Consider the following 26,000-nt stretch of genomic DNA (forward strand, 5'->3'; position numbering starts at 1 on the left):
ACAACTGACCAACCAATCGGGCTCTCATGCGTCCTTGCAGCAAATCTACAGGCACCCCTGGTCCGTGATAACAGTGTAACTGAGTACGTATCAGCCTCATCAGCGAGCAAACTCCATGCGGCTCCAAGTACTCCAGGGTGGTGACCCAAGAAGCATTCCTGTGGATTGAACGAATATTGAGATTCGTCTGAATTTTCAGCCGGGTTTCTCACCAAGTACCTTGCAGGCAACCACCGTGCCCAGCTATTCACCGAAAACGCCTTGCCAGGCTGGGAGATTCAGGCAACCGGGTTCATTGGTTGACTCCAACCCAATCAGATGTGTTCATACCAAGTCGACTGTACTGAGATTATGCTAGCCAATAAGACCATCGGCGCTACCGCTGTGCTACGCCCTGTCTCACATTTGGCTGCAAGTCCTGGTTTCCCCGTTGGGTTGCAGCAAATTGTAACTGAATTTCAATCTTTTGAAAATGAAAAATGGCCCAATCTCAGCCCTTGCTACCTCACCCTTGTCATAGCCATTATCTTGATGGCACGTGTCGTCGCGGTAGCTGATCTTTCGATCGGTTCGGGCTCCCCATTCCTTTCCCCCATCTGATTTCCTTGACAACTTGATACGGGTACGGCAGCTTCCTTCCTTACCTCACTGAAGAGTGAATCCACGGCCCTTCTCACTGTTCTACCTTCTGTTTGCATATTGGTTCGCAATAATGAACGACGAAAACGAGGCAGCAATTGAGGGTGTCACCTCAACCAAGAGCCCACAAGAACATACTATATATCGCGGTAAATCAGTCGAAGTTCCTTCAAAGCTAGCACTTCGCCGACAAAAGACTCACGTCGACGACAACCATTCAGTTGGGACTATTTCGACTTCATATTCCAAGGCCCATTCTGCTACCTTTTCGGCTCCTCACTTCGACTTCCACATGCATTCTCCATCGGCGACGACTCCAACCACATCTCGACCTCAAAGCCCAACAAGGCTGACCTCTGCGCCGGGCCAAGCCATGGAGCTTGGCCTTGTTGGTATCGGGGAGCATGTGAACGCATTGCCCTCAGGCAAGTTCGCAGATTTGCCGATTCTTTCTCGAGATTCCCGCCTACCAGAATCCCAGCTCCCCTCTGGCGGAGCTAGTACTCCGACTGGTATCTACAGCGCGGCTGAGTCACCGATTAGTGCTCGAGAGTCCGACTCTGGTTCTGATATCTGTCGCTCTGATTTTGATTTAGAGAGTGCTGCCAACATTGCTTTATCCCGTTCTCTTGGGGTGTGTCTTAACCGACTCAGTCACCCTCTTCGTGTCATCGAGGCGTTCTCCAAGTTTAAAGATCAGTGCGTCGAAATTCTGCAGCAAGAGGAAACGTTCTCGACAATTGACTGGGATGATGACGGCTTTTCCTGCTATGACGTCGAAGAGGGAGATGCTAGCGACGGCAACTCGGCATTTGATGAGACATCAAATCGAGCTCAACAATCAGAGTCAGGAACAAAGAAGCGACCGGCTGAAGAGCGAGGCGGAGACGACGAGCACGACGAGATGGACGAGAATGCTGGTCAAGACCAGGGCCCAACAAGAAGAGGACGCAGCAAGAGACGAAAGGTCGGGCGTCCAGGGGGTTTCAGCTGTCCCTTTAGAAAACGCAACCCCTGGAGATTCAACGCCCGGGATTTCGATGCTTGTGCCAATAAGCCCTACAAGCAAATGGCAGAATTAAAGTAAGTTCCAATGTTCTTGCAATACTCCCACAGCTGATTCCGAACATTGGATGTTTTCTTCCACGTTGCTATCTTTGGACAAGGCCTGACTCGGCACAATCACATAGGAGACATATTAGCGCTGAGCACGGGAACCAGTGGTGTACTTACTGTGGGCAACCGCGAACGGCTGGAGACCACCCGCCTGAAGTTTGTCTTCGCAACCGACAGTTAAATCCTAATTCCGAACCAAGAGATCCCGAAGATGGCGTGGACAGTCTCAAAGATGAGTCTCTTAAAAGTCGTGCTGCCGGCTGCAAAATTCAAACTTGGGGGCAATTGTGGAATCTGCTTTTTCCCGATGATGAAGAGATACCTTCGCAAAGTGTGTGGCACTAGCATTATTACGTAGACAGCTGCTGACGACGGTTATTATAGCTTTTGATCCTGTGATAGAACACCACGACATAGCCGCTGAGGGATGTGAGACTTTCGTCCTGAAGACTGCCGAAGACATCTTCGCTTTTATACCACAAGGTTCTGGTCTGTCATTACAGACCATTCAGGAGATCCTACATAGAGGGACGAAAGTTCTTCTCCAAGGCTCCAAGTATGCTGACTATGAGCGTTACAAGATGGTGGGAAACAACAATATGATGCAGATGTCAACACCCATGAAGGGCAAGGCTGCTGTTTCGGTGATTCACAGTCAAGTCGACGACGTTTTCGATGATGGCGAGTCGCCGGGTGTAATTGTCACACTACAATCTTCACCCCAGGGCGCACCTGTGATATACAATAGTACATCAACTGGTTTGAAGTCCTCTTCAGTAAGTTCTTGCATCGGGTTCACGCTGTGATCCTCATACTTACACAACAATGAAGATTTGCCGCGAACGACTGATTGCACCTAAAGTTGAGCGAGCTCCCACGCCAAATGTTACCAAGAAGGTGAGTTTTGCCAAAGGTTATTCTGTAAGTACTAACATGTCCAGACTTGTCCAGCACCTGGCGTGTTGATGCAGAATGGGCCTCCCATCTCTACTGGAGGTCATCAACCCCCCATCGTCTCGGATCTACCAGCTGGGGACACTTTCGATTGGCCAGGCGTGGACTTTCAGAACTGGGATGGGGGTTACGGGGACGAGTTTGTGTGTATGGAAGGTGCGACCACCGAAGATTTCTGGCCGTCATACATGGTCTCAAAACCTGGATCAACCTCCCAGACATTCACTAGTTCGGAGAGTCACAGCTAGGCCTAATTATCGTTTCATTTGATCTTTCCCTGGTTGTGTAGGTAGTTATTCGTAGTGCTTTTATCTAGATGCTTTTTTATTTCAAGTACCTTCATTACGGGCCGTCCATCGAATCTCACACTGTAGACGGACGTGCGACTTAGACTATGATGTGTATACCATTGAACTGGAGGCGGATAGACACTGCTCTCGCAGAACCCTCCACGGTTCCATAACTCTCTCGCGTGATCTTCTCTCTCTATCTCGAGAGCGCATGCCAAAGCCATCTACAAACCGGGCCTTCGGATGTGCACCAGCAGATTGCCGTTGCCCCACGCATACTCTTGGCCCTGGACAGTGTTGTCCGCACGAGTGCAGCTGTCCATAATAAGACCGCCGGCACGGGCAACGTCGTTACTGGGGCAGAGGTATCAGCATTATGTATCTGATGTCACACAACTAAGAGATCAGGGGCCAGTTCTCACCAAGCTGAAGAAGTAGAGGCCGCGTTAGTGCCTCCCTTGACACCGGTGATTTGAGCATTGCCAAGGAGACAGAAGACAGAGACAGACGAAACAACGCATGCCTGGCTGCCCTTACGGGCAAGGTCGTTGATGCAAGATACCGCGTCAGGGACCTGGTTCGGATCTATGTCAGCGGTCTCGATCCTATCAAGCCAGGGTGCTGCAAGAGAGAAAGGGACATACGGAGGCTTCAGTGCCGGCAACAGTGTTGCAAGTGACGCGCTTCTGGAGAAGGCTGTTGGTCGAAGTGGTGCCGTCAGACTCGGTGGCGTTGACAGATTCTCTCCAGGCCTCGACAGCTTGGCTGGGAGTCAAGTTGTCTCCTTCGGGGTTGGCAATAATGCCATCGACCCACTTGGCGAAGGAGAAGACTTCCGCGGCATCAGACTGGGTCGCGGTGGGGACGGCTCCAATGAAGGGAGCCGCGGCCAAGACAGCCAGGGTAGAGAGGGCGACGACGTTGACCATCTTGAAGAATTGAGCGGGCTCTGAGCTTGAGTCTCGAGAGGATGAGTGCCAGTGCTGAGGGTAGAAATCTAGACATTGGGAATTGCTTTGATCTTTTATAGCCAATTGTGACAGCAGACGGATTTCTTTTCGGTGAAGCCTTTCTTTTGGGACAAGTCTCAAGACGGGTCTCGGCAGAGCTGCATGCTTTACCAAAGTCCTTTTCAAAAGCCTCAACCGATATATATTCTCCACAAAGCTTGAAGTAAGGTTACATGTAAGCTCACTAAACACAGGGGTCTCGGTCATGTCGGCTCAGCCTTGTAGGTGAACTGCACGACTATTCTTCGCGATGGCCTATCGCAACAAGTCTCGACCATTCGGTCGAGGATGACCAGGCCTTCCAGACAACAACGGCGTTATGTGAGCCTCACCATCAGCGGATAGGTGCGCACAGGCTTGGGTGCACAATTTGCTTCTTCGAATGCGTGGAAGATTCGAGATCACGTCGTCACAAGTTCTCCCAGACAATGATGGAGTTGTTACCATACGAGGATGTCGAGGCAACAATCCACTTCAGGATATATCTTCAGTATAGCCTTCTAGCCCCATGAACGTCCGAATGACAGTGTCTATTCTGTTCCTTCTGAGCTTAGTCTGGGTGAATAATGTTAGATGTTAAGTGTCGTAGAGAAGAATAGGAAGGTCGCAGAAAGAAACGTAGCAGGGCAGAAGCTTGAGTCCACTGAGCTTCCGGGAATACTAACCGAAAAAGATCACCATGCGGTCGGCGAACTGTCATATGCAGGAAAAGCGGGCCTGGATATATGGAACTTAGAGGAACGACCCATGAATGATACTAATTATCATGAACCAAAGTCCCTATCTAAAAGCTAGACGATGTGACCTCCAGTAATTGGGTCTTAAGCGTGTTACTTCGCGGATTCATGAAAGACTTGGTCGGTGCTCTCCTGCGGGCCGTAAGACTGGGTCACATTGTGGAAAATGGAGCATCGGGCGGTCGGGCGGCCGCCTCCAATGCCTCAATTTTTAGTCCAGTTTGGAAAGTGATGCTGACGCTTTTCAAGGTCGCGATACTAAGCAGAATGGGGCTGTTGCGAAGAATGTGAGAGAAGAGGCTGCCTAATTCTTCGCGTATCGGAAAGCCACGAGTTGTGGAGTGCGACTCCGTTCGCTCACAGCTTATAACGAGATATCAGACGACGAGAGAGCGGGGCCAAAGATTTTGTGAGAGTTTTCAGGCGGTGTAACCGATCAAATGGGACTTTCGAGAACCGGTGGCCGGGCCTTTGAGTCTAGACTCTAAGACTCATCACTTCTCAGAGATGCCTTAAGAATGTTTGCGAAGTTTCGCTTGTGATGGTATTAATCGCTGGTGATGAATTTTGATCTACTCACTTCCCTCCTTGGAAGCAATCGCAGACTTGATGTGCAGCTCAAAATCCCCATCCTGCTCAGCAAAGAAGCTATGACAACGTTAGCCCCAACCCACACGTTCTCAATAAACAAACCTCACTAACCTTCGAATCATGAAGTTGACCCTCTTAATGCTCGTCAAATTCAGCGGCGCAGTATCATTCTGAACCCGTCCGCGGAAAGTAGGCACAAACGCGCTAAACGGCATCACCACCTTCTCGACCGCGCCGTCCGTGTGATTCACCGCCGGGATCTGGAAGTCAAACTCCCAGCTGACGCCAGACTGCTCCACGCCATTCACGGGCGGCGGCACCGTATCCTTCAGATTGAACGTGTACTTCTTGCCGTCCGTGAACGGGATCTCGAGGGTAATGGTGTCGTACGCCGAGATGTCGAGGCTCGGCCAGTCGTCGACGGTGCGCTGGGACGCGAAGCCCGCGCCGCCGAGCGTCGCGTAGTCGAGGTTGCCGTGGAAGTTTGCAATTGACTGCGCGAACGGGTTGCCGGCCGCGCCGGCTGCGATGATGTCGAGGGTGGAATGACTCGCGCCGTTGCGGACCGTGTCGTCGGAGGCGATCCATTGGCTCTTGTCCCAGGGCGTGAAGAGGGCCGCGGAGGCCAGGGCGCGGAAAGCGACGGGGATGTGCATGGCTGCTGGCGGGTGAACGGGTGAGATGGATGGCTGGTGTGAGGAAACAAGTGACAAAGGTTGGATCAGCAGCGGGATCGCGGGATGGTGTATGAATACCAAATGGCTGGGCACGTCGCTTATTTAACGCTGGATTGTCGTCACTGTCCGTGTCCGCTTGTCATGTTTATTAAACTTCGGTTGCCAAGATTCACGCTCCTTTCTTGCGTGCCCCTCGAAGCAATCAAGGGTTCCGGAGCAGTCCATCGTGGGTTCATTTACGTGGTAAACTCTATTCTCGTTGTCAAATCCTAGGCTAGCGGTTCACCCGAATTGTGGAGAGTGTGCAGCAACGAAATGTCATGGATCTGGGATCTTCGCTTTCGTTACGGTTGTCAATAAGACAAACACAGCCGCCAAGCGCGCGCCGGTAGTGCCGAGGAAGTCTGGGCATGTCGATTGAGCCCCCTTTAAAACCCCTATTGATGGCGCGTTTAAGACATCCGCCTGCCAATTGATCCAGCCCTAACCGGTGATATCAGAGGCATTCTTCGGAAGATGAGACGATATTGGCGGGCGGGGAATTGATGTGCAGAAGCCAGAGCAAGTTTCTTGTCAGTGAATGCCAAAAAGCCCGTTCCTCAATGTCTTGGCCCATGACAAGTCATGCCACCGTCATCAGTCACATATTGCGAATGGACATCAACGGTTGTAACATGATGTTATGCTATTTGCTGTTCTTTTCCTATCGTACAATACCCAGGCCATGACGTCGAACCGTTCAACCTCCGGATCCTCCTGGATCAGCCTGAATGAATGAAAGTCGTTCCTCATACCAAATCGTGATGAAAGTGAGAGCCTCCAGCTCATTCCAAAGAAAACACAAAACTTTTGATTGTCCCGAACCTGGTAAAACAAAACCTTGAAACCACAAAATTGCTCATCGCACCTCATGTTAGTACTCATGTTTGGAGCTTCTAGCATGAAAAGGCTGGGATGAGAACCGAAGATGGCGAGATCTTCGCCCACGACGTACTTAGACTAGATCACCCTTCAAGAATTATCCTGAGTCTTGTGGGCGCGACGTTCTTTACGGCCATGAGTCTTGGTACGCCCGCCGCCACGACCTTGAGCGTGACGCTGAGCAGGGTTCTGAGCAGTATCTTGGGCATGATCATGAGCATGAACATGACCGCGGTTCTTGCCACGGCCACGGCCACGGCCCTGGCCCTGACCTTCAAGGTAAACCTGATCACGGTCCTGGATGTGGTTCTGAGCGTGACCCTGAGCACCGCCGTTGCCTCGACCGCTACCACGACCGCCACCACGACCGCGGCCATTAGTCTGACCACGTCCGCCGCCCTGAGCTCGACCAACACCACCGGCATGGCTGTGAGTATTCTCGCTGGTAGCATCAGCGACATCGTCACCGCGCTGGGCCTGGACACGCTTCGGCTGACGGTTGCCAGCCTTATGATTGCGTTGAATCTTAACCATGTTATCGCGATCACGGCCTCCTCCGCCCAAGCCACTTCCAGCATGATTGGCCTTGTTCTTGCCCTGCTTCTTAGAAGTAGCACGCTGTCCGAGGTCGTTCTGACCAGTGACCGGGTGAATCTTGGCGCCGGGGATGAAGGTGCGGTACTGAGTGGTGTTCTTGTGCTGAACCTGCTCGACGATAGCGCGGAGACGGGCGAGGCGGGTGCGGTTGTCTTCATGCTCCTCAACGAAAGGGAACAGCTTGATGCGGTCAGCAATCGAGCACATGTTGTCGACGCGGCCGTTTCTGATGTCCTTCTGTTGCTTGGTTGAGTTCTCGAAGACGAGCTGATCGGTGATGAAAAGCTTCTTGGCGTGGTCAAATCTGACCCACTCGCGACCGATGATGATCTCCGACTCCGGATCCCAGACAATGTGGCGAGAGACATTCCACTCTGCAATGAACTTGGGGCTCATTATGTTCCAGAAATGCTGGACGAGGGATGGGGTGTGTCTGGTGAACCAGTAGAAGCTCTCCGAGATAGCATCTCTGATGAGGTGCTCATCATCGTGACCGGTAGAGAAGAGGTCGAAGGCAGCCATGTAGTCGAGCATGAAGTCGACGTGGTACTTCATGTTCCAGTCGGAATCCTCGTACTTGAGGGTGTTCCAGTTCTGCTTGGTACGGGCCAGCAAGGTCATAAACATGTGTCTGGCAATGCAGAGAAGCGAGCGGTGAAGGAAACGATCGCAGAGAATGCAGACCTGAGCCATGGTCTTGAGCTTGATTTTGGGGATCTCCAGGTGAGCTCGCTTGAAGGCCTCAGGGTCATTGGCGTTGACGAGATCATCGAATAGAGAGAAGGGAACGACCTTGCTACCGAAAGACTTTATCTCAAAGTACCAGCCGTGAGTGAGTTGAAGGTAGAGTTTGAGAGCCTTGGAATCAATGTCATCGAAGAAGATCTCCTGGTTGTAGGACTCCTTGAAGAAGCCGAGGAGACAAGCATCGAAGTACAAGGATCCAGCGGTGATGACCTCGCGGAAGACAACGAAGATGATGTCTCCACAGTAGACGTGGACGAACTCATCTTCGGAGCTATCACAGGTATGTCAGAAAGCGCGCAGGCATAGGATTGGGTCAACTTACATGTCAAGGATCTTTTTGCTGTCGCCAGCCGCAACAGCTTTCTTGTTGTGATCCTCGACCATCGCGCGCGAGGTAATGCGGTAGTCGATGACCTTCTCCATTGCGAGCGATAGTTCGAGCGTCTGAACTGTAGTTTGGTGTGAACTAGCTAATTCGGGTATGTAGAGAGATGGCAACCACGGCGCGGATCGGCAGTAGAGATCCGACTCCACAGTAGATGATGCTGAGAAGAGGAAGCAGAGGGAATATTGTGTTGAAACGGGTTGTTTCGTGGGATTTCCCTCTACCCTAGGGTGTTGTTTGTGGGAGATGAAAAGAGAAGAAGGTGGATGTTGACGAAACAAGAGTGAGTACCTGCCTTACAATGCTGTGTTGAAAGACAACAAGCGACGTAGGCAAGGTCAGAAGCCCTACAAAGGGAAAGAGGTCCAAAAAGAGCGTCGAGGGCGTGGATAAGTGAATTTTTTTGATCTTTTCCCTATTCAAGGCACAAGGCGTGGGAGGTGTGAAGTCATAATTACCCATGGAAAGTGGTCGGATAGGGTGCCGTAGCCTTCCGGGTTGGCCCCACTTGTCGCCGAAGTGATCTCCGGTAGGCTCCGGACACTCTCAGGAACCGCCTTTGTGTAGTCCTGAATGAAAAGAAGAATGCAACGGACTGGAAACTATTGAATCACTGACGATCCTTGAGACAAAAGAAAACACTGCAACACTTCTGAGAGAAAGAGCATAGCTTCAATAAGCCGCTTGCTCCCTGCTGCCTGGGTTGCTGCTTCCTGTAAAACACTCAGGGTCTTACGAGCTGGAGATGTAGAAAATCGCTCAATATTCAACTTAGGAGACGTAACACTGGCAGACTGCATCGGGATTCTGCCAGGAATCAAATGACCCAATATGTGTAGCTCTGCCGATTCATTACCTAGGTCAGATCATTGTCAGTTGAGTAGACTAAAAGACGACTGCTTTGCTTGTTGAGGGTCCGAAAGTGCACTGTCCGCCCGCCAAAAATTTGAATGAGATACAAGAAACCACCCTCCGAAGCAGTTATGGAACTCGGCAGACAGCGCTAGTTCTTCATTGCGATCCTAAGGGTCTTTCCCTATGCTTCTTTCTTTTCTTTGACTTGTTCTACGAGAGCAGGCAGGAATCAAAACGTTGCTCGGGGTACGTACCCGAAGGGAGCCGATTTCACAGTGTGTACATCTCGACCATCGTCACTTCACACAGTGAGGGGAGCACGACCCCTCCACATCCTTCCCAGTGCTTGCCTCGATGAAATGGAAGAACAATCACGAAGCGGGGCTATCTCTGCATGTCACTCAACTTATGAAGCCGCGACCGCCCAGTAGCAGACTACCTCTCCTTCTTGGGACTGCTTCCGCGTTGACCCTTTGGAAGCCAGGTAGCTCTGTGGACTAGCTGTTGAGTCAGCCGCCTCCGATTGAGTCATCCAAGTCCAAGCACCGTCATTTCCAGTCGCCCAAGTTGCTCGCTGTCTAAAGCATTGGCATCCCCAAGTTATATCAACGCAACTCTGTTCGAGCTTCTTATGGAGTATCGTTCAAGGGTTCCAACACCTTAGCCATCCTGTTGTGGTTGTTTTCTGATACTACTTCTCGCGCTCATTGCCCAAAGTTCACCTACAAACAGCGACGCTAGCCAAGGTGTGAGTATCGCACCTTTCGCCATGAATGGAGGCTAAGTAGTGCAGACTAGATCAAACTTTCTCTGGCCATCTGGCCCGCCATTATCGCAATGGGAGGCTCTGCCTTCGCATCTGGGGATGATCCTCTAGACACCCCACGAATGCCCGCCACAGTGTACAAACGAGCCAAGACCGGATGTTTCGATGCATTGCGGGAGCTGTACCTCTGTGTGGCTAGCCCTATCGAAGGACCCGAGAAGCAAGACTATGGAGACATCGACATCCTAGTCGCCTGGGAGAGAGCACCTTTCGTTGGGAATTGCGGTGAGAAGGGAGCACCAAAGCCAACTCCTAGACGACAAGAAGAACGGGAAGATGACGAAGCGTGGTTCGAGATGGCCAACGACTGTGGCGAGGGACAGGAAAGAACACCGGGCCATTCAATCATGTCTAAAGACGAGGCACGCAAGGCCATCTTTGCCGCCCTCGGTGCCAAGCGCTCCATCTACAATTCCGGAGGCGACAACTATGCCATCCCATGGCCGGTGACAGATAAGGAGATGGATGCAGATGAACCGAAGCGGTTTATCCAAGTCGACATAACCATCTGCAGTTCACTTCAGCAACTACAATGGATTCTATTCAAGCACGCCCACGGCGATCTTTGGATCATCATGCAGACCATTCTTCAACCACGCGGGTTGACTGTAGACGACTACTCCATGTCACTACGAAACAACGATATTGAAAGATACGAGAGATACAGCAAGAAGTGGCCCAAGGTGCATGTCTCGAGGGACCCTGCCGAGGTACTCGTATTTTTGGGCCTCAATGTGGAAAGGTTCTCGGAGCCCTTCGCGACTCGAGACGAGATGTACGAGTACATTGCATCTTGTCGGTTCTTTTGCATCGAGACCAATTACGGCCGGCACAACAACCCCGACCCAACGAACCCGGAAATGATCATGGAGGCCAAGGAGTCAGACGGCAAGGATAACAACAAGACAGACACTGGCACCGCGGGAGAGCCCGCGACGAAGAAGCTCAAGAGTAAGAACAAACAGCGCTTGATAAAACGGCCCGCCTTCCGCCAATATTTTGACGAGTTCCTCCCACGCTGCCGAGCAGAGGGACGGTACGCAGGACGACCCGATCTATACTATTGGGACGTTCACCAACAAGCTTTTGCGATTTGGGGCAACTTTCAGCCCATGATGTCACGCCAATGCATGCAGCTCATCATAAGCCTCGGGGAGGACAGGGTTCGGGCAAAGATCAAGGAAGTCTGCCAAAGATTGGTCCCCGGGACTGATGCTAAGGACGGCCAGTACCGCGGCTTGCTGAACAAGGCGTTTAAGAAGATCATCATTGACGGTGACCTATCATATGGTGTCAAGCCAGAGGAGAACGAGGAACTCAGGGATGGCATGGGCCAGATGATTAAGGACCAGCCCGAGAAGTTCATCCTCAAGCATCACGAGGAGGTTGGGAAGGCTGCTGTGGCTGAGCATGAGCGGAAGTTCCAGGAGCATAAGCGCTTGAAGGAGGAGCAGACCAAGAACATACTCTGAAGTCTGGTATGGATATGACTCTGTATTTTGAAGATACCACTAGCATGATTAGGGCCAGAGGCAGAAACTCTGCAATTGAAGCTATCCCCAACACCGCCTCTCTCACCTTTCCAAAGTCGTCTTTTCCCGTCTTGTCTTTCAACACAGTTCAAAGCTCTTCTACTATTCGTTAGCCCGAGTGCCTTGCTCCCGCCTCTGACAGTATGACAGTCTTCACATCGCCACGGCGATGTGATGCCACCCAAGACCACACACCCACCTCAGCCGCATCTTCACTCTGCCCTATGTCAAGCCGCAGTAGGGCAAAGGCGATCTGCTCTTGTTCAAGGCCCTAATGAGGCTATCGCAAGGGCCCCACGTCTGGAATATCCTTTCTACCTCCCTTGGTGAGATCCTTCATTTCTCTTTCTCTTCTTCTTCTTCTTTTTCTCTCTCTTTTCTTTCTTTCCTCACCTCCACCATCACTTCTTCTACTACCAGTAAGTTCTTCACACTTATATCACATTCGTCCACGAATACGAGCGAACGAACCGAAGAAGGGAAATACTAACCACTTATTTTACTCTACTCTAGACAACTATAACTATAAAGATGGCCTCCTCCTCCAAGAATCCCACCACCACCACCACCAAGACGGCCCCCATCGACATACCTGGGGCCGCGACGGACCGCAGCGCAGCTTTCAAGCGCGCAGAAGCGGCCCGTCGCGCCTCAGGTGGGGGCCAGGGCTCCGACGACGAGCCTTGGGGAGACAGCCTGGCTGGCCGAGAGCCCTAGGAAGGCCCTCGCCGCTGGACTGTCTCCCACCCCGGAGGATTCTCCGCGGCAGAGATGAGCGCCCAGGCGACTCGGTCGCGCCGAGGAATCGGCACCGATCCCTCTTGGATCGTGAGTATTTGCACCCCCCCTTCTCGCCAGCCTCTCTTTGGCAAAGGGTATACCAACACATATATAACCAGGACCCCGCCGGCCGCCTCCGCCAGCTGCCCTACGGCACCCGTCTGCCCTCCCCTGTCCCCCTCACCGAAGAGGAGATCGACCGCGCCCGCAACTCCGGAGCAGGACCCCTCATCCCTTACCCGCGCCGCTCGCCCTCACCCGGTTCTCGTCCCGTTTTCGGACCGATCACCTACCGAGAGCATCTTCGGATCGCCTTGGCTCATCACAACACGTACAGCGTGTTCGCAGGCTTCCCTGCCGACATTGGCGTCTATGAGCCACCCCGGTAGATCCAGTCACGAGTCGCGAACCACAGCTTTCTTTCCCAGAGGGGGGATTGCTGGTTTCTCGGTGGTTTGGTACATACCTCATCAGACTGATACCACGACGCGAAGCCATTGATGATTATGACTGTGGTCTGCTTTCGAGGACAAGGTTTTGCCAATTTCGGTCTTCCTGTGGTCTGCGATGGGACTCTTCGGATGGTTACGACAGTGGTTTTCCGGAGGCTGGTTGATTTATTGGGATCGATCACATCACAACGGACGGCACTATGACGACTGATGGAGCGAGACCATGCTCCGTTACCTACGGCAGCACGTATCCGGTCTCCCTACACCCGTCAACCTTTCACGTCCATCTTCTCTTCGTTTGCATTCAGGACTTTTCGGCTTTTTTTTTTGATTCATGGGATACTCGGTTCGGAAGGCTTAACTGGAACTTTGGAGTTCGAGAACTGGTCATATCACAACAGACGTCTGGCAAACGACTGATGGGAAAGATCACACCATCGCCATACCTCTACATACGGCACCGCTATCAGGACGTCACTCACCATTCGACCTTTCACGTCCGTCTTCTTTTCATTTGCATTTAGGACTTTCTCCACGTACTCAGCTTTTTCAGATGGTTCATGGGATTTCGTTACAGGAAGAAGGCTTGAGTGGAACTTTGGGAATGGGAATCGGTCACATCATAACGGACGTCTGGTAAACGACTGATAGGAACGATCATGCCCTCATTATACCCCTAAACACGGCACCGCTAGTACGACTTCACATACACCCGTCGACATCTCGCGTCTGTTTTCCCCCCTCTTTCGACTTCATCACTTCGACACGGAAAGCCCGAGGAGGAAAAGTTATGCAATGGGCTCTCGGTTTTACATGACCCTCGACACCTCACGTCTCTTACGACTCGGACAGCATACCGCGTTTGGGCAGGGAGGGCAAGGGAAAGGGTACTAGGACCTAACATACCCCACGTTTGTTTCCGTTTTCGTTTTCAAGGGAAGAAAAACCAGGACTCTTCACAATACATAGATGGCTTTAAAGGCTTTCATCGAGAAGACGTTACCTGGGCACACTTACTTCTCCGTAGCGCGTGGTGCCATGTTGTTCTGCCTAGTCGTGATTCTGTACTCTTCGTCCCTTCTTGCAATCAGCGGAGTAAGATCCGGAGAAACGTGATGCCACTAGACGCCCCTATCTCTAAGGGACTGTAGTCCTTATATCTCGGCGAGCCTCGCTTTGCGGTACCGCCCAGATGGTGATGCTTTTGAATCGGTCTGTAGTCCCACCTGGCAAAGCCCAGCCCGGCCTCGGCCTTCCGCTTGGCTTCTCTTGCCGCGCCATCAAGAACACCAAGACACAATTCTTCCAACCCCCTTGGAAAACGGCTTGCAAAAGCAAAACGCTGCAAAGCTAGACCAAGCAAAGGGCAGCCCCCGATGCCACGTTCCCGCAGCGACCACAAGATCCCCAAGGAGCTATCGGGTTTCTAAACTCAAATCACACGATCCTCGTAGAATTTCTCCCACGCCAGTCATCAAACATCCAGCCACACATCACTCTGTGCGACGCTGGCATGTGGTGTCTCAAACATCTGGCTTACCTAGCTCACCTAGCCCACACCCTCAGCCCTAGGAAAAGGAAGTGAGTTAACTGTGGATGGATCCTGCGCACAGGTTCCCGCACATCGTTTCCGACGGAAGGACGCCATCACTGATCAGTGGTCCCCCATCGACCATCGCCGTCGCGAAGATGGGTCGGGGACGACAAATCCACCACATCGCAACAAGACGAGTCCCGGTCTTCGCCTCGTCCATCAACCATGAAGCCGTTCGCCCGGCTAGCTCAATCGGTAGAGCGTGAGACTCTTAATCTCAAGGTTGTGGGTTCGACCCGTAAGTGCTTGCAAGCTCTCATCGAGGCATGAGCTTCGCAGCTAACACATTCCAGCCACGTCGGGCTCAATTCCCGTCAGCGATTGACATCAAATTCTTTTTTGCCCATCGGCTCTCGGCCTGCTTTTTCGTCAATGTTTGTGTGCCCCACTGGGGACCAGCATTGTCGGCCAGGAGTTGAATAATAACCGAGCCTAGAATAGGCGTCTAGGAAGCTATGGCAGTCGCTGAACGTTCGACGGTCGGTACTCATTGGGATTGATGAGTTGGAAGGAAGTTTGCGATTGTCGGCGAAATGAACTTAAGAGAGCAATATCCATCTCCCGGTCAAGTATGGGTTGCGAATGTGTCTATCTGGAAATGTGGTGTTGGCCTGCAAATGTCAAACAACGTTGAATTTCTGCCTCGGCAACTAGGTCTCGGTGGCTAGCTACATTGACACAGAAAATTGAATGCCCAGTTTAGGAGAATCCAGATTGGGCTCATCAAACCCCAACATGTCGCTGGAGATGGGGCGCTAGTAAGCAAAGGTGCAGCAGGATGCCCATGCAATCCTGCCAGGGGTAATGCGAGATATTGCTTTTCATACCACCAAGAGATCACAAGCGGTGAGACAGCTCAGATCCAATACCCGGGATGGACGGTCGAGAGATGGGTGGCCAGGCCAGGTCTACCGTCCAACGACTACAAAAAGCATGGCGTCGAGAAACCGCCCGACAAGTTGGTTGCCAGTGCCAGCCACAACGTTTTTGCAACGCGGACGGTTGTTCTGGTGAAGGTTGATATTTGGGGGCCGGGACGTGCTGTCAGCGGGATGGCGGAAGCTATCCGGACGCCAGGCTCAAGCTCCGAAGCACTACGGAATGGTGAGCTCCAACAGCGCGGTACGTACCGTGTGTAAGCATCATGGAGACGATTGGCTGATGGTGGGAAGTGCGCAGTAATTTACCATTCATAGACTCATTTTACATAGTTCACCTTAGCCTGACAAGCGGTGCTAGCGGTCTCGAACCAGTCAAACAAAGTTGCCAACGGTAACACTGGCTGGTTGGTGATCTGAGGTGCATTCCTGATCAGTTGAGGACCTTGAGGCTTGAGGTAGGTATTCCGTCGATGGGGAGTGACAGGCAGTGCCTTGCATATCAACAGGGGGCAGTGGGTCGTGCGCTCAGCGAGCACCGGGGATCCGAGCCGCTCTGCCCCCTGTGCTGTGGCTTTCGATATTGATTACCGACTAGAATCGTGATAGGTTGTTGTCAACACCGAGCTGAGGCGCTACGGCTCTTTCAGGCCTCCGGATAGCCTCTACATCAAAGGTCGGTAAAAGTTTGGCTTGCATTGCTTGGATAGAAATCAGCGGATGACTTGGTGATGGTGCCACCTGCAAGAAAGCATCCGTAGGCAGGCAGAAATGAGGCACCTGCGAGACGTGACCAAATTTGCTGATGCATCTGGATAATGTGCCCCTGGGGAGTGCTGCCATGTCACCGAGACAGGATTCCCAATAGCAGGAGATGCTCACGAGAGCAAGGCTTTGTGCCGGGGACTTAACTATCTGTACATAGTACCTTGGCCGTGTGCATGCTGCATATGCAGGCTGCACGCACGTCTGGGAGAACCTGGGGATCTTGGTAATCCAGGATTCGGGATTCCCACACCAATCGTCGTTTGGGGTCCTCCGGTGTGATGGTGCACAAGAACATGCAAGGTCTCTATTACGGTTTGCTGAACGCAGAACGACGCATCCATCTCGTCACCAAGTTCGGAACAACCACACTCACTCAAGCAGCGTCGGCCGAGCCGTAGCCTTGTGAGTCAGATGAGATATCGCATTGCATGGAAGGAGAAGCAACTTGTATTCTCGTGACTCTCGTGTGAAAGCCAATGGGCATGGTGACGGATGCCACATCCATCCGTTTGACTGGGAATGCCGTCGGCCAGAGCGAAGTCCGCTGCGTAGCCGGTGGAAAAGCAGACATAACTGGATGGCGACTTTGCCGGAGTTCCTTGCGCCCCATGGCTGTGAATACGATGGCCAGCGATTCGGCGAGCGCCATTGACTGTCAGATACGAAGCGCTCTTGTCAGGACTGGAGCCTTCAGGGCTCGCCGTCGCCTCTTGCTTATGAATCCAGGCAACCCGTCCGGTGAGTGAAGATGATGAATTAGGAATGCGGCTTGTGCAACAAATGTGCATGATATTGGTGGGAGCCTCTCCAGGCATCATGGGCCGAGGCAGGCGGAGCAGTCGACATGGTTTAAAGATCCGCAACTCCCGTCCGCAAGAAATGATGCTGAGTTGGGGCCCATTTCCTTCGAAATCCCCACGGATCCGCGAATACGCTCGCGCCATCATTCGACGCTGGCTTGCACGAGTGAAGCCGTTTCCAGCGCACTACACCGGTCTCATTGTTGCTTGGGGCATCACCTGGCCGGCGTTGAGAAACAGACAGACAGGTCGTGACAGGGTGCGTAGGTTGGACAAGCAAACCAGCCGGTTCGTTGGCCTAGGCATCTGGAGCTTGGTGTATCCACCCCTTTCTTGCGTCTCATTCCAGGTGTTTGCAACATCTGGAACCTTGATGGGCATCTGAGTCAAGGCAGAAACCTCAACAGTTGATCTAAATATCTACTATCGAGCTGGTCGCACGCGAGGCAAAGCGTCTGTGTTCATTCGTTACCTGTTCTCTTTCATTCATTAGACATTGGACAGCATCAAGCCAAACGACATCAGCGACAAACCCATCATCAGCCAGTGAAACAAACATCAACCGGGAGGCTACAGCGATATCGACAGCGTGTAATTGATTGCCGGGTATCTCGCCTGCCACGGACACACGGTGACCGGGGTCTGAGAAGCGTAGCACCGCGCTTGGGTAACACGAACTTCTGCCCTCGAGACCTTCGTTCTCTTATTGTTTCCGTCACTTCTGTGCTTCGTCTTCAGCCAGCGAAAGCTCTACCACCTTCGGCATTCGACTGAATACAGAAGGGTCACAATCCTATATCGCAGCGTACTCGAGCTCGATTGCATAGCTGCCCAAGACCGTTCTTCGTTGTTCTTGGGGGCGGCTTGTCAAACGGCACAGAGTGAGACGACCAGAGAAGCCTGTGGACAAGACCGTCCGGAGTTCCAGCATAAATTGCCTTAAGTTTGAGGCAACGCAAAATAGACGACAAGAAAGAGGCGAATTGAGACGAGGGAGCGAGACTCAAGGAGAAGTTCCTGCAGAATTGGAGACGCGTCGTCCCTGTCCCTGTCATCCCGGGTTTGGGAGTGTCGTGTCCAGTTTGGTGTTACACGAAAGACTCTGCTCGATTTTCGGCTCCGGCCGCCACACAAGCATCTTGCAAGCTCTCAGCAAGCAACAGCGGCACTGGCAGTGTCAGCAACAGGAACAGCACCTCAGCACCCAGCTCCGACTGTTACCTTAGCTTACTGAGCACCAACGCACGGCGAGCAGCAAATAAACTACGGGAGAGACCTGAGTGTGTTGCTTGGAGATTTGCATCACGCATTTGCCCATTTCCCCCGCCAATTCCCCCCACGCCTGCGCGACTTGGCTGGGCCATTACATCTCGGGAGAGAATTTTCGAGGTACCTACCTGCCTTGCCTGTACAGGTTTCAGGGAGAGGAAGGAGCCGACTGGCTGACGTACAACGACTCTGTGCCTGCCCCTTCAAGTTTCCACAGATACGCTTCCCAGTTCCTGCCCTTTCTGCAAGGTACCTCGACTACACGTTACCTTCCTTTTACCAACAGACCGAAGGTGTAGAGGAAGGTGTGCACCAGACTGCTGAGCCCAAGGCTGTTTCCCTCTTCTGCGAAAGTACCTACCTTGCCTTCTTACCTTCAAACTTCCCGGAGCCCTTCCTCACCAAAACGGTGAACCGAAAAAGGGAAAGAGACGATCTGGTACCTGAACCCTGCAGTTGCCAGCCAGTTCCTCCCTCTTTCTGAGACGTTCTCGCCCCAGCTGGAGCAGTTGATTCACGTTCCCTCCGCTTAGACGACAGTGCTCAGCTGCCTTGCATCAACTCGACGCACCCGGCACGCATCTACATTCTCTCACACCAACAGAAGGAACCTGGCACACCTGCACGCCTGGAACTGCAAAGAACAAGAAGAAGGCTCAATCATAGGTATTGCACTTGCACTTTCTTGATCCTAGGTTCCCATAAGGCAAGGGACCTTACCTTACCTTGGTCCACCCCCTTTCTCTTTATCCTGCCGTCCTGTACTTTACGGATAGTCCTACGGTCTTTCCCCTTTCCCACCGAACCTGGCTGGGATCGGGTACCTGCTCCTTCCCAAGCACCTGCAGCAAACACGTCCCCGGAACGCGGTGGTGACTCTTTAATATCGACATTCGGCACCTACCTCACTTCTTCAAGCTTTCTCCTTTCCACCGTTACCTTTTGAACTGTCTTTCTAGAGACGAAAAAAAGGCAATCTAGATCTTGCTTCGACTTGCATCATTCGGTCTCCTGCCGGCTTGCATCATCCATCCTACCTCTCCATCGCCAACTTAACTTTAGACTTCACCTGGAAGCAACCATCGAAACGCACTCCTGCCCGCACGGGTCCACCCTACGCACGACGACGCACTCCTCTTCCATCGTCACCCCTGTTTCCTGAGCTCACTTCCTCCTGCAAGCAGCAAGCTCTTCGCTGGATAGAAAACTAAAACTTTGGGAAGGAAACGAAACAGGACTCCGTCTGGCAGGCAGCCCTTGCCGTCTTCCCCGTCTTGCACCATCCCTGTTGAGGCACGCTCCCCAGAGGTCTGGACATCAGATCACCCACAGCTCCTCCATCCATCCATCCCTGGCCAAAGCTCCCCTGGTATCCCTCTCATCATACACCCGTCACTTGTCTCTCCCCCCAGCATCTCGCAATCTCTTCAACTTTCATTTGTCGGGAACACCAGCTAGCCGCCTCTCGATTTTTGGTGAATCCATCAACTACCTAATCCGTCCACCCCCTCAAGCTCTCTCTAGTCGGTATTCGGTCGTCCTGCGGATCTACGGCTGCTCCACACGTCCTCAACACCATCTGCCGCAATGGCGTCCCTCGAAGAGCTTCTCGATAGCCTCCACTACCTCTATCCGGCATTGGCCTTCACCTATTTTGCAATTGCTTCTGCTGTTGCTGTGTGCACTCTTCAGACTTTGCGGGCAGCCAATAACCCAGGCAAAGAGTTCATCCCTCGGTCATGGATCCTCAACCTTATCGTTGCCTTTGTCCTTACCTACGTCGCCCAGATTGCCGTCATTGCCATTCAGTCCATCATCCTTCAAGAATGGATTGGTCAGGAGCATGAGGTTATTGGCTTGCTGTCCTGCATTCTTGTCTTTGGTACTCAATTGGCCTTCCTTTCCGACACAGAACACCCTGTGTGGACACCGTACTGGGGCTCGTGGCTCATTTCCTTGGTTTTCGAGCCCATGATTGGAGTGCCAGATCTCATTATCAGACGCTCCAGCACTTTCGAGCACTGCCGCATCGCTCACCTTGTCTTTGCTGGTCTTCGCTACTATCTACTTCTTACCATTGTCTCCATCTACGTTGTTCAGCGTATCCGAGCTAGCCAGGAAGAATCGACAGACGAAGAACGGCAGTCTCTTCTCGGCCAAGATGACCCAAAGTCGCGATTGAGCAGCTCAGGAAACGGGAGCCAGAGCTCTACTTCTACGTACGGAACGACAAGTGATCCACCAGAGTCGTACTGGGCAGAACGCCAGCGAAAGGCACAGGAGGAGATGGAGAAGCGCCTTCAGGAAGAGGGTAACTGGCTAACGTACATTAAGGGTTTCGGCGTAAGTTTTGGATTCTTCTCGTCCCTTCAACCACCCCTGATATACGGAACTTGCCTGACACCAGTCTAGATTTTGTTCCCCTATATCTGGCCTGTCGGACAGAAATCCCTGCAGTTACGCCTTGTCCTTGTTGGACTCTGTCTGCTCGCCGGCAACGCTCTCAACCTCTTGATCCCGCGTCAATTCGGTATCATCGTCGATGAGCTCAAGGACAAGAACTTCAGCAGCGCTTGGTACGGAGTTGCGATCTACGGTCTGCTCAGAATCGCTGCTTCTGACGCTGGTATTGAGTTTCTGCGAGAATGGCTCTACCTGCCTCTTGAGGTATACGCCGATGGGGCTCTGAGCACAGCAGCTTACCGACACATTTTGAACCTCTCAGCCGACTTCCACGATTCGAAGAGCACATCTGACATCAGCCTGGCCATGTATGGCGGGTCAAGTGTTTCCGATCTCCTGGAGTCTATCTGTTTTCAAGCTCTTCCCATGCTGATCGACCTGGTTGTTGCCATTGTTTACCTCTCGGTTATCTTGGGGCCTTATGAAGGTCTCATCACCCTGGCGACCAGCACACTTTTCTTGTTCATCGCTACGAAGATGATTGCTGTGATGAAGGAACGCAGACGGGCCCACGTGAACGCCCAGTACGCCGAGCACTACGTACGCCAGACTGGAATCACGGGTTGGCATACGGTCGCATCCTTCAATCAGACGACATATGAAGATGTGCGCTACTCTAACGCAATTCACACCCGCATCAACTGGACTAAGCGTGTACGTCTCGGGTGGTTTACTGCGCAAGCATTCCAGTCTTTGGTTCTTCTCTGTGGTCTGTTGGCCGGCGCGATTCTGGCTGTGTACAGGATCAAAAATAGCAAGGCCACCCCTGGTGACTTGACAATGCTCCTGATGTACTGGGCTCAACTCACGTCTCCACTGCGGTTCATGGCCAGCCTCGGGAAGAAGATTGGAAGCGATTTGATTGATGCCGAGCGACTGTTGGACATCATGAAGAAGGAGCCAACAATCGTGAACAAGAAGGGGGCCCGTCCCTTGAAGCTTATTGGTGGCAACGTCGATTTCAACGATGTGAGCTTCACCTATGATTCCAAGAAGAAGATCATCAACCGCATCTCTCTTTCTGTTCCCGGAGGCCAGACGGTGGCCTTTGTTGGTGCTACTGGTGCCGGCAAGTCCACCATGTTGAAGCTACTCAACCGTTTCTACGACGCCAGCGAGGGATCCATCTTGATTGATGGGCAGGATGTGCGTGACGTTGACTTGCACAGCCTCCGTGACCGCATTGGCTTGGTGCCCCAGAATCCTGTGCTCTTCGACGACACGATCATTAGCAACATTCGGTATGCGAGAATCACCGCTTCTGACGATGAGGTCTTTGAAGCTTGCAAGGCTGCTTGCATTCATGATAAGATCATGACTTTCACCGATGCATACAACACGCGAGTTGGGGAGAGGGGAATGTGAGTAATCCCAGTGTCTGCGAACAGACTAGTAGCTGACCAAAACCAGCAAACTTTCCGGCGGCGAGCTGCAGCGTGTTGCTATTGCCCGGGCAATCCTCAAGCAGCCCGAGATTGTGCTTCTGGACGAAGCGACAAGTTCAGTGGACACCGACACAGAGCAGAAGATCCAGCAGTCATTCATGCAGCTCTGCAAGGGACGAACCACATTCATTGTCGCGTATGTATTCCGTTTTCTTATGCCTCTATTGTTCACATCCTTGCCACAGTGCCACTGAGCTACCGGGTCCATGTGCTAACCAGACACAGTCATCGACTTTCAACCATTATGAACGCCGATCGCATTGTTGTCATCGAGGATGGTGAGGTTGTCGAGCAGGGCAATCATGCCGACCTCGTTACCGCTCAGGGAAGGTACGCAGACCTATGGTCTAAGCAAACCTTCCTGAAGCCCAAGGATGACGATTCCGCCATCAACAAGAAGTCGTCTGCAAGTGACACCGACGAGTCCACGCTCGATGGCACATCGGAGATAGATGCTTCTGCGTCTGAGGACACCCACACGACACCGACTCAGGCGAGCAAGGGAAACGAGGCTGTTCAGACTCCCGGTAATCACAAGAAAGAGGTAGAGTCAGCTGAAGATTCGTCTTTGGCAGATTCTAACCACTAATTGTGTAGGGATCTCGATTGAACCCCGTTGCACCCGAATTCACGCCCAAGTCGACCCCCATCACCAAAATTTCTTTTCCATCCCCCACTCGCCAGCCCATCACAAATTCCGCGAAGCCACATGTCTCGCCCATTCGACAGACTCCCAAGCGGGTTTTGAATTGGGCGAGCGCGACTTCTTCGGATGACGATTCCTCCCCACGATCCACCGTTGACACCACGACCATTTCTGCCGGCAGCCGCGCTCAAGTAAGCTTTCTTTCTGGTAAGCTTCCCTTCATAGTGTATGATAGCTCCGAGAAAAAAGTTTCTGACCGCGATATGGCGTTAGGTGCTCGACACGACAGTAGAGTACAAGACTCTGACAACGACTCGGTGGACACTGTCATCAAGCTTGAGCCTCCCCTATTCAGAACCCCTCACCCTACTGCCCGTCGCTACAACGCCATGAGCGATTCCAATGGACAAGCTTGTGGCGATACTGATGCGATGGACCAAAGTGGCGATGATGCTGATGGAGTCATTGCTGTAAGATCCTCACAGCAATCCATAGCCGAGCGAGAAACTAATCGGCTGCAGGAGGTACGCCATGTATCTGCACCGGTCTTGAAGTTGAAGACCGTCACACCGGGCCAGGAGACTCGTGCTTCCCCAATGACCATCATCGTATCCAAAGACTTGATCAACGACAAGCTGCCGACACCCGGCTTGACTAGCACTCCTGTCTGTCGCCACAAGGAGAATGTGCCTGAGGGATCTCACGGTCCGGTTACAACCAAATCAACGACGTCATCATCTCCTCTCAAGGAGGTCACGCAGTCTAACTCAGCTGCATCCTCGCTCGCTCGAGATTCTCAGCAGCCCAACAACAATCGTGGTCAGAGAAAGCGATACAACCGAGGCGGAGGCCGTGGGCGTGGTCGCCATGGCCATGGGAAACCCCCCGATCAGGGCGCTCATCATTAGCTTTCAACAGCTTCTCAATGAGTGATGCGCCGCACATTATCAGTTTTCTTTTGTTCGAGTTGGCACTGGTCCAATGTACTATTCTTGGCCCAACAAACAGCTTGTTGGGTGCCGCTTTCTACGGTATTGTTTAGAGAATGGCGTCAGCGCAAGCTGGCTTGTCTAAAAAGACACAGAGGGGGCTACATTTCATATCATGAGAGTATTGTGTTACGCATCAAAAGGGACCCAAAATTGGCGAAGGACAAGCTTCATTAGAATTGGTGGGCAAAAGCTTTAGAACAGACTGGGGGATACTTAAGCTTAGATTAGACTGGATGTATGGATAAGAAGGGTCGATAGCTTGGCCAACATGCTCAGTTACCTAAACAATACTTTGCCGCCGATGGTCAAAAACGTCCTTCAACCTTGGTCAAGGAGACTCGTCTCATGGGTCCGTTAAATGGTGTTCTATTCATGCACAGGAGTTTTGTGCACGTTATTGTGAGGGTAATTCTAGTAGTAAGTCGGAGTAGTTATCGACTGTGTTTCCTGGTTTCTCCAACGGCAACGTTCTTTCAAGTATGAGTTCTTGAAACGACGCTTTAGGCCGAGCCTCCACGGCCAGCACCAGCACCAGCACCAGCGCCTCCTCCGGGAGCACCGCCCGGTGCACCTCCACCACCCATCATGTTGCGTGCCCTAAAAAGAGTTAGGACTGACTTCTATGCTATTGTCACAGGTAGACCACTTACATGTCGGCAATGTTGGGATCGGACATGAGAGAGTTCAGGTCAGGCATACCGCCACCGCCACCGAAGCGGTCGGCCATCTCGCGCAGGCGAGGGTTGCTCATGAGGTTGTTCATCATGTCGGGGTTGCTCATCAGGTTCTGGGCCATGCTCGCGAACATGGGGTTGTTCATGATCTGGCTGAAATCGGGCATGCCTCCGGCACCACCGCCAGCTCCTCCGCCTCCGCCGAGCATGCTCGCCAGACTGCTCAGGTCGGGCATACCGCCCGCGCCACCGCCCATGCCGCCACCGACACCGGGTGACTGGCGGGGCAGGTCGCGCTCCTCGACCGACATCTCCTCGACACGTCGCTTGGCCGTCTCGAAGCCCTTCTTCATGGCCTCGCTGCCGCCGGAACCCTCGAACTCGATGCCCTTTCCGTAGGCTTCCATTGCGCCCTTTGCGTCGCCGAGGGCGAAGCGGGCGAGACCGAGGCGGGACCAGGCTTTCGTGTAGGCCGGGTCGACGGCGACGGCGGCCTCGGCGTCTGCCTTGGCGGATTCGTGGTCCTTTGCGGCGGAGTGGGCGGCCGCGCGGTTAGAGAGGAAGACGGCGTTGCCGGGGTTCAGGGCCAGGGCCTGGGTGTAGAGGGCGATGGCGGAGGGGTAGTCCTTTGAGGCCATTGCGGCGTTGCCCTTTGACTTGAGGGCGTCGGCCTCCTTCTTATCTTCTTCGGTCACCGTCTTGGAGGCCGAGGCGGCGGCGTCGGCCGCGCCTGCTGCTGCTGCGCCGGCGGAGGCGCCCGCTGCCGCGGCGGGGGTGGAGGCGTTCTTGAGCTTCTCGTAGACGGAGTAGACTTGGTAGAGGTTCTGGGCGCCGACGGCCTCTGCGAGGATTTTCTTGTCGGTGGGGTCGACCTTGAAGGAGTCTGCGATGCACTGGATTGCGACGTCGATGGAATCCTTGTCGTCGGCGGGGAGGGTGCCGTCATTGACCGAGGTGGATAGGAATTCGCAGATTGCGACGGCGAGGCGCTGTTTGGAGGTTACTGTCGCCTGGAGGAGGGGTAAAATGTTAGCTCATGATCGTATTTCTTCTCTTGGCTGTCTGTCCCTGGGCAAGGGGGATCGGGACGGGTTGCTAACCATTTTGACGATGTATGAACTTGTGGATGTGTATATAATCGAATAGAGGGAGGCCGACACGAGGATGGGGGTATCAAGAGGTGTTGTAAGATGGTGGGGAGCTTGGATGTTGTGTTGTTGGTTTTTTGGGGGATCGTCCTCCTTTGTTACGATGGCTGGCGGGTTGGGCTTTGCGGCTGCTTGGCTTGCCCGCGTCACTCCCCACGTTCTCTTTTCGCCCGGTCGGTACAGCTGTTTGGCTGGAAGGTTCCAGCGCAGCCGC

The 26,000-nt window shown here is 52.9% G+C and overlaps 11 protein-coding genes across 11 annotated transcripts; 6 read left to right on the forward strand and 5 right to left on the reverse strand.

Moving 5' to 3' along the window:
* Positions 1-712: 712 nt before the first annotated feature.
* CCOS01_11953 (uncharacterized protein) lies at positions 713-2,957 on the forward strand (the record flags this gene model as incomplete). Its single annotated transcript, XM_060460104.1, has 5 exons — positions 713-1,722; positions 1,806-2,086; positions 2,140-2,531; positions 2,587-2,652; positions 2,697-2,957. The coding sequence occupies 5 exons, from the start codon at positions 713-715 to the stop codon at positions 2,955-2,957; spliced, it is 2,010 nt and encodes a 669-aa protein (XP_060309047.1).
* A 266-nt stretch (positions 2,958-3,223) lies between these two features.
* Positions 3,224-3,928, reverse strand: CCOS01_11954 (uncharacterized protein; the record flags this gene model as incomplete). Its single annotated transcript, XM_060460105.1, has 3 exons — positions 3,224-3,353; positions 3,422-3,573; positions 3,644-3,928. The coding sequence occupies 3 exons, from the start codon at positions 3,926-3,928 to the stop codon at positions 3,224-3,226; spliced, it is 567 nt and encodes a 188-aa protein (XP_060309048.1).
* Positions 3,929-5,318: 1,390 nt separating this feature from the next.
* CCOS01_11955 (complex I intermediate-associated protein 30) lies at positions 5,319-5,993 on the reverse strand (the record flags this gene model as incomplete). Its single annotated transcript, XM_060460106.1, has 2 exons — positions 5,319-5,394; positions 5,449-5,993. 2 exons carry the CDS (start codon positions 5,991-5,993, stop codon positions 5,319-5,321), a joined length of 621 nt encoding a protein of 206 aa, XP_060309049.1.
* Positions 5,994-7,025: 1,032 nt separating this feature from the next.
* Positions 7,026-9,464, reverse strand: CCOS01_11956 (uncharacterized protein; the record flags this gene model as incomplete). The annotated part of the gene is made up of 3 exons (XM_060460107.1): positions 7,026-8,550; positions 8,602-8,728; positions 9,401-9,464. The coding sequence occupies 3 exons, from the start codon at positions 9,462-9,464 to the stop codon at positions 7,026-7,028; spliced, it is 1,716 nt and encodes a 571-aa protein (XP_060309050.1).
* Positions 9,465-10,356: 892 nt separating this feature from the next.
* On the forward strand, positions 10,357-11,817 carry CCOS01_11957 (uncharacterized protein; the record flags this gene model as incomplete). Its single annotated transcript, XM_060460108.1, has 1 exon — positions 10,357-11,817. One exon carries the CDS (start codon positions 10,357-10,359, stop codon positions 11,815-11,817), a length of 1,461 nt encoding a protein of 486 aa, XP_060309051.1.
* Positions 11,818-12,408: 591 nt separating this feature from the next.
* On the forward strand, positions 12,409-13,046 carry CCOS01_11958 (uncharacterized protein; the record flags this gene model as incomplete). The annotated part of the gene is made up of 3 exons (XM_060460109.1): positions 12,409-12,532; positions 12,599-12,705; positions 12,777-13,046. 3 exons carry the CDS (start codon positions 12,409-12,411, stop codon positions 13,044-13,046), a joined length of 501 nt encoding a protein of 166 aa, XP_060309052.1.
* A 273-nt stretch (positions 13,047-13,319) lies between these two features.
* Positions 13,320-13,529, forward strand: CCOS01_11959 (uncharacterized protein; the record flags this gene model as incomplete). Its single annotated transcript, XM_060460110.1, has 1 exon — positions 13,320-13,529. The coding sequence occupies one exon, from the start codon at positions 13,320-13,322 to the stop codon at positions 13,527-13,529; it is 210 nt and encodes a 69-aa protein (XP_060309053.1).
* A 1,909-nt stretch (positions 13,530-15,438) lies between these two features.
* On the forward strand, positions 15,439-15,842 carry CCOS01_11960 (uncharacterized protein; the record flags this gene model as incomplete). The annotated part of the gene is made up of 2 exons (XM_060460111.1): positions 15,439-15,461; positions 15,548-15,842. 2 exons carry the CDS (start codon positions 15,439-15,441, stop codon positions 15,840-15,842), a joined length of 318 nt encoding a protein of 105 aa, XP_060309054.1.
* Positions 15,843-16,722: 880 nt separating this feature from the next.
* On the reverse strand, positions 16,723-16,998 carry CCOS01_11961 (uncharacterized protein; the record flags this gene model as incomplete). The annotated part of the gene is made up of 1 exon (XM_060460112.1): positions 16,723-16,998. The coding sequence occupies one exon, from the start codon at positions 16,996-16,998 to the stop codon at positions 16,723-16,725; it is 276 nt and encodes a 91-aa protein (XP_060309055.1).
* Positions 16,999-20,005: 3,007 nt separating this feature from the next.
* On the forward strand, positions 20,006-23,880 carry CCOS01_11962 (ABC transporter; the record flags this gene model as incomplete). The annotated part of the gene is made up of 6 exons (XM_060460113.1): positions 20,006-20,761; positions 20,831-22,242; positions 22,292-22,462; positions 22,552-22,870; positions 22,924-23,179; positions 23,246-23,880. 6 exons carry the CDS (start codon positions 20,006-20,008, stop codon positions 23,878-23,880), a joined length of 3,549 nt encoding a protein of 1,182 aa, XP_060309056.1.
* Positions 23,881-24,464: 584 nt separating this feature from the next.
* On the reverse strand, positions 24,465-25,741 carry CCOS01_11963 (tetratricopeptide; the record flags this gene model as incomplete). Its single annotated transcript, XM_060460114.1, has 3 exons — positions 24,465-24,561; positions 24,615-25,648; positions 25,739-25,741. The coding sequence occupies 3 exons, from the start codon at positions 25,739-25,741 to the stop codon at positions 24,465-24,467; spliced, it is 1,134 nt and encodes a 377-aa protein (XP_060309057.1).
* Between the last annotated feature and the right edge of the window lie 259 nt (positions 25,742-26,000).

Source organism: Colletotrichum costaricense, assembly GCF_030867565.1.
Source record: "Colletotrichum costaricense strain IMI 309622 chromosome Unknown Scaffold_14.1, whole genome shotgun sequence".
Taxonomy (NCBI): domain Eukaryota; kingdom Fungi; phylum Ascomycota; class Sordariomycetes; order Glomerellales; family Glomerellaceae; genus Colletotrichum; species Colletotrichum costaricense.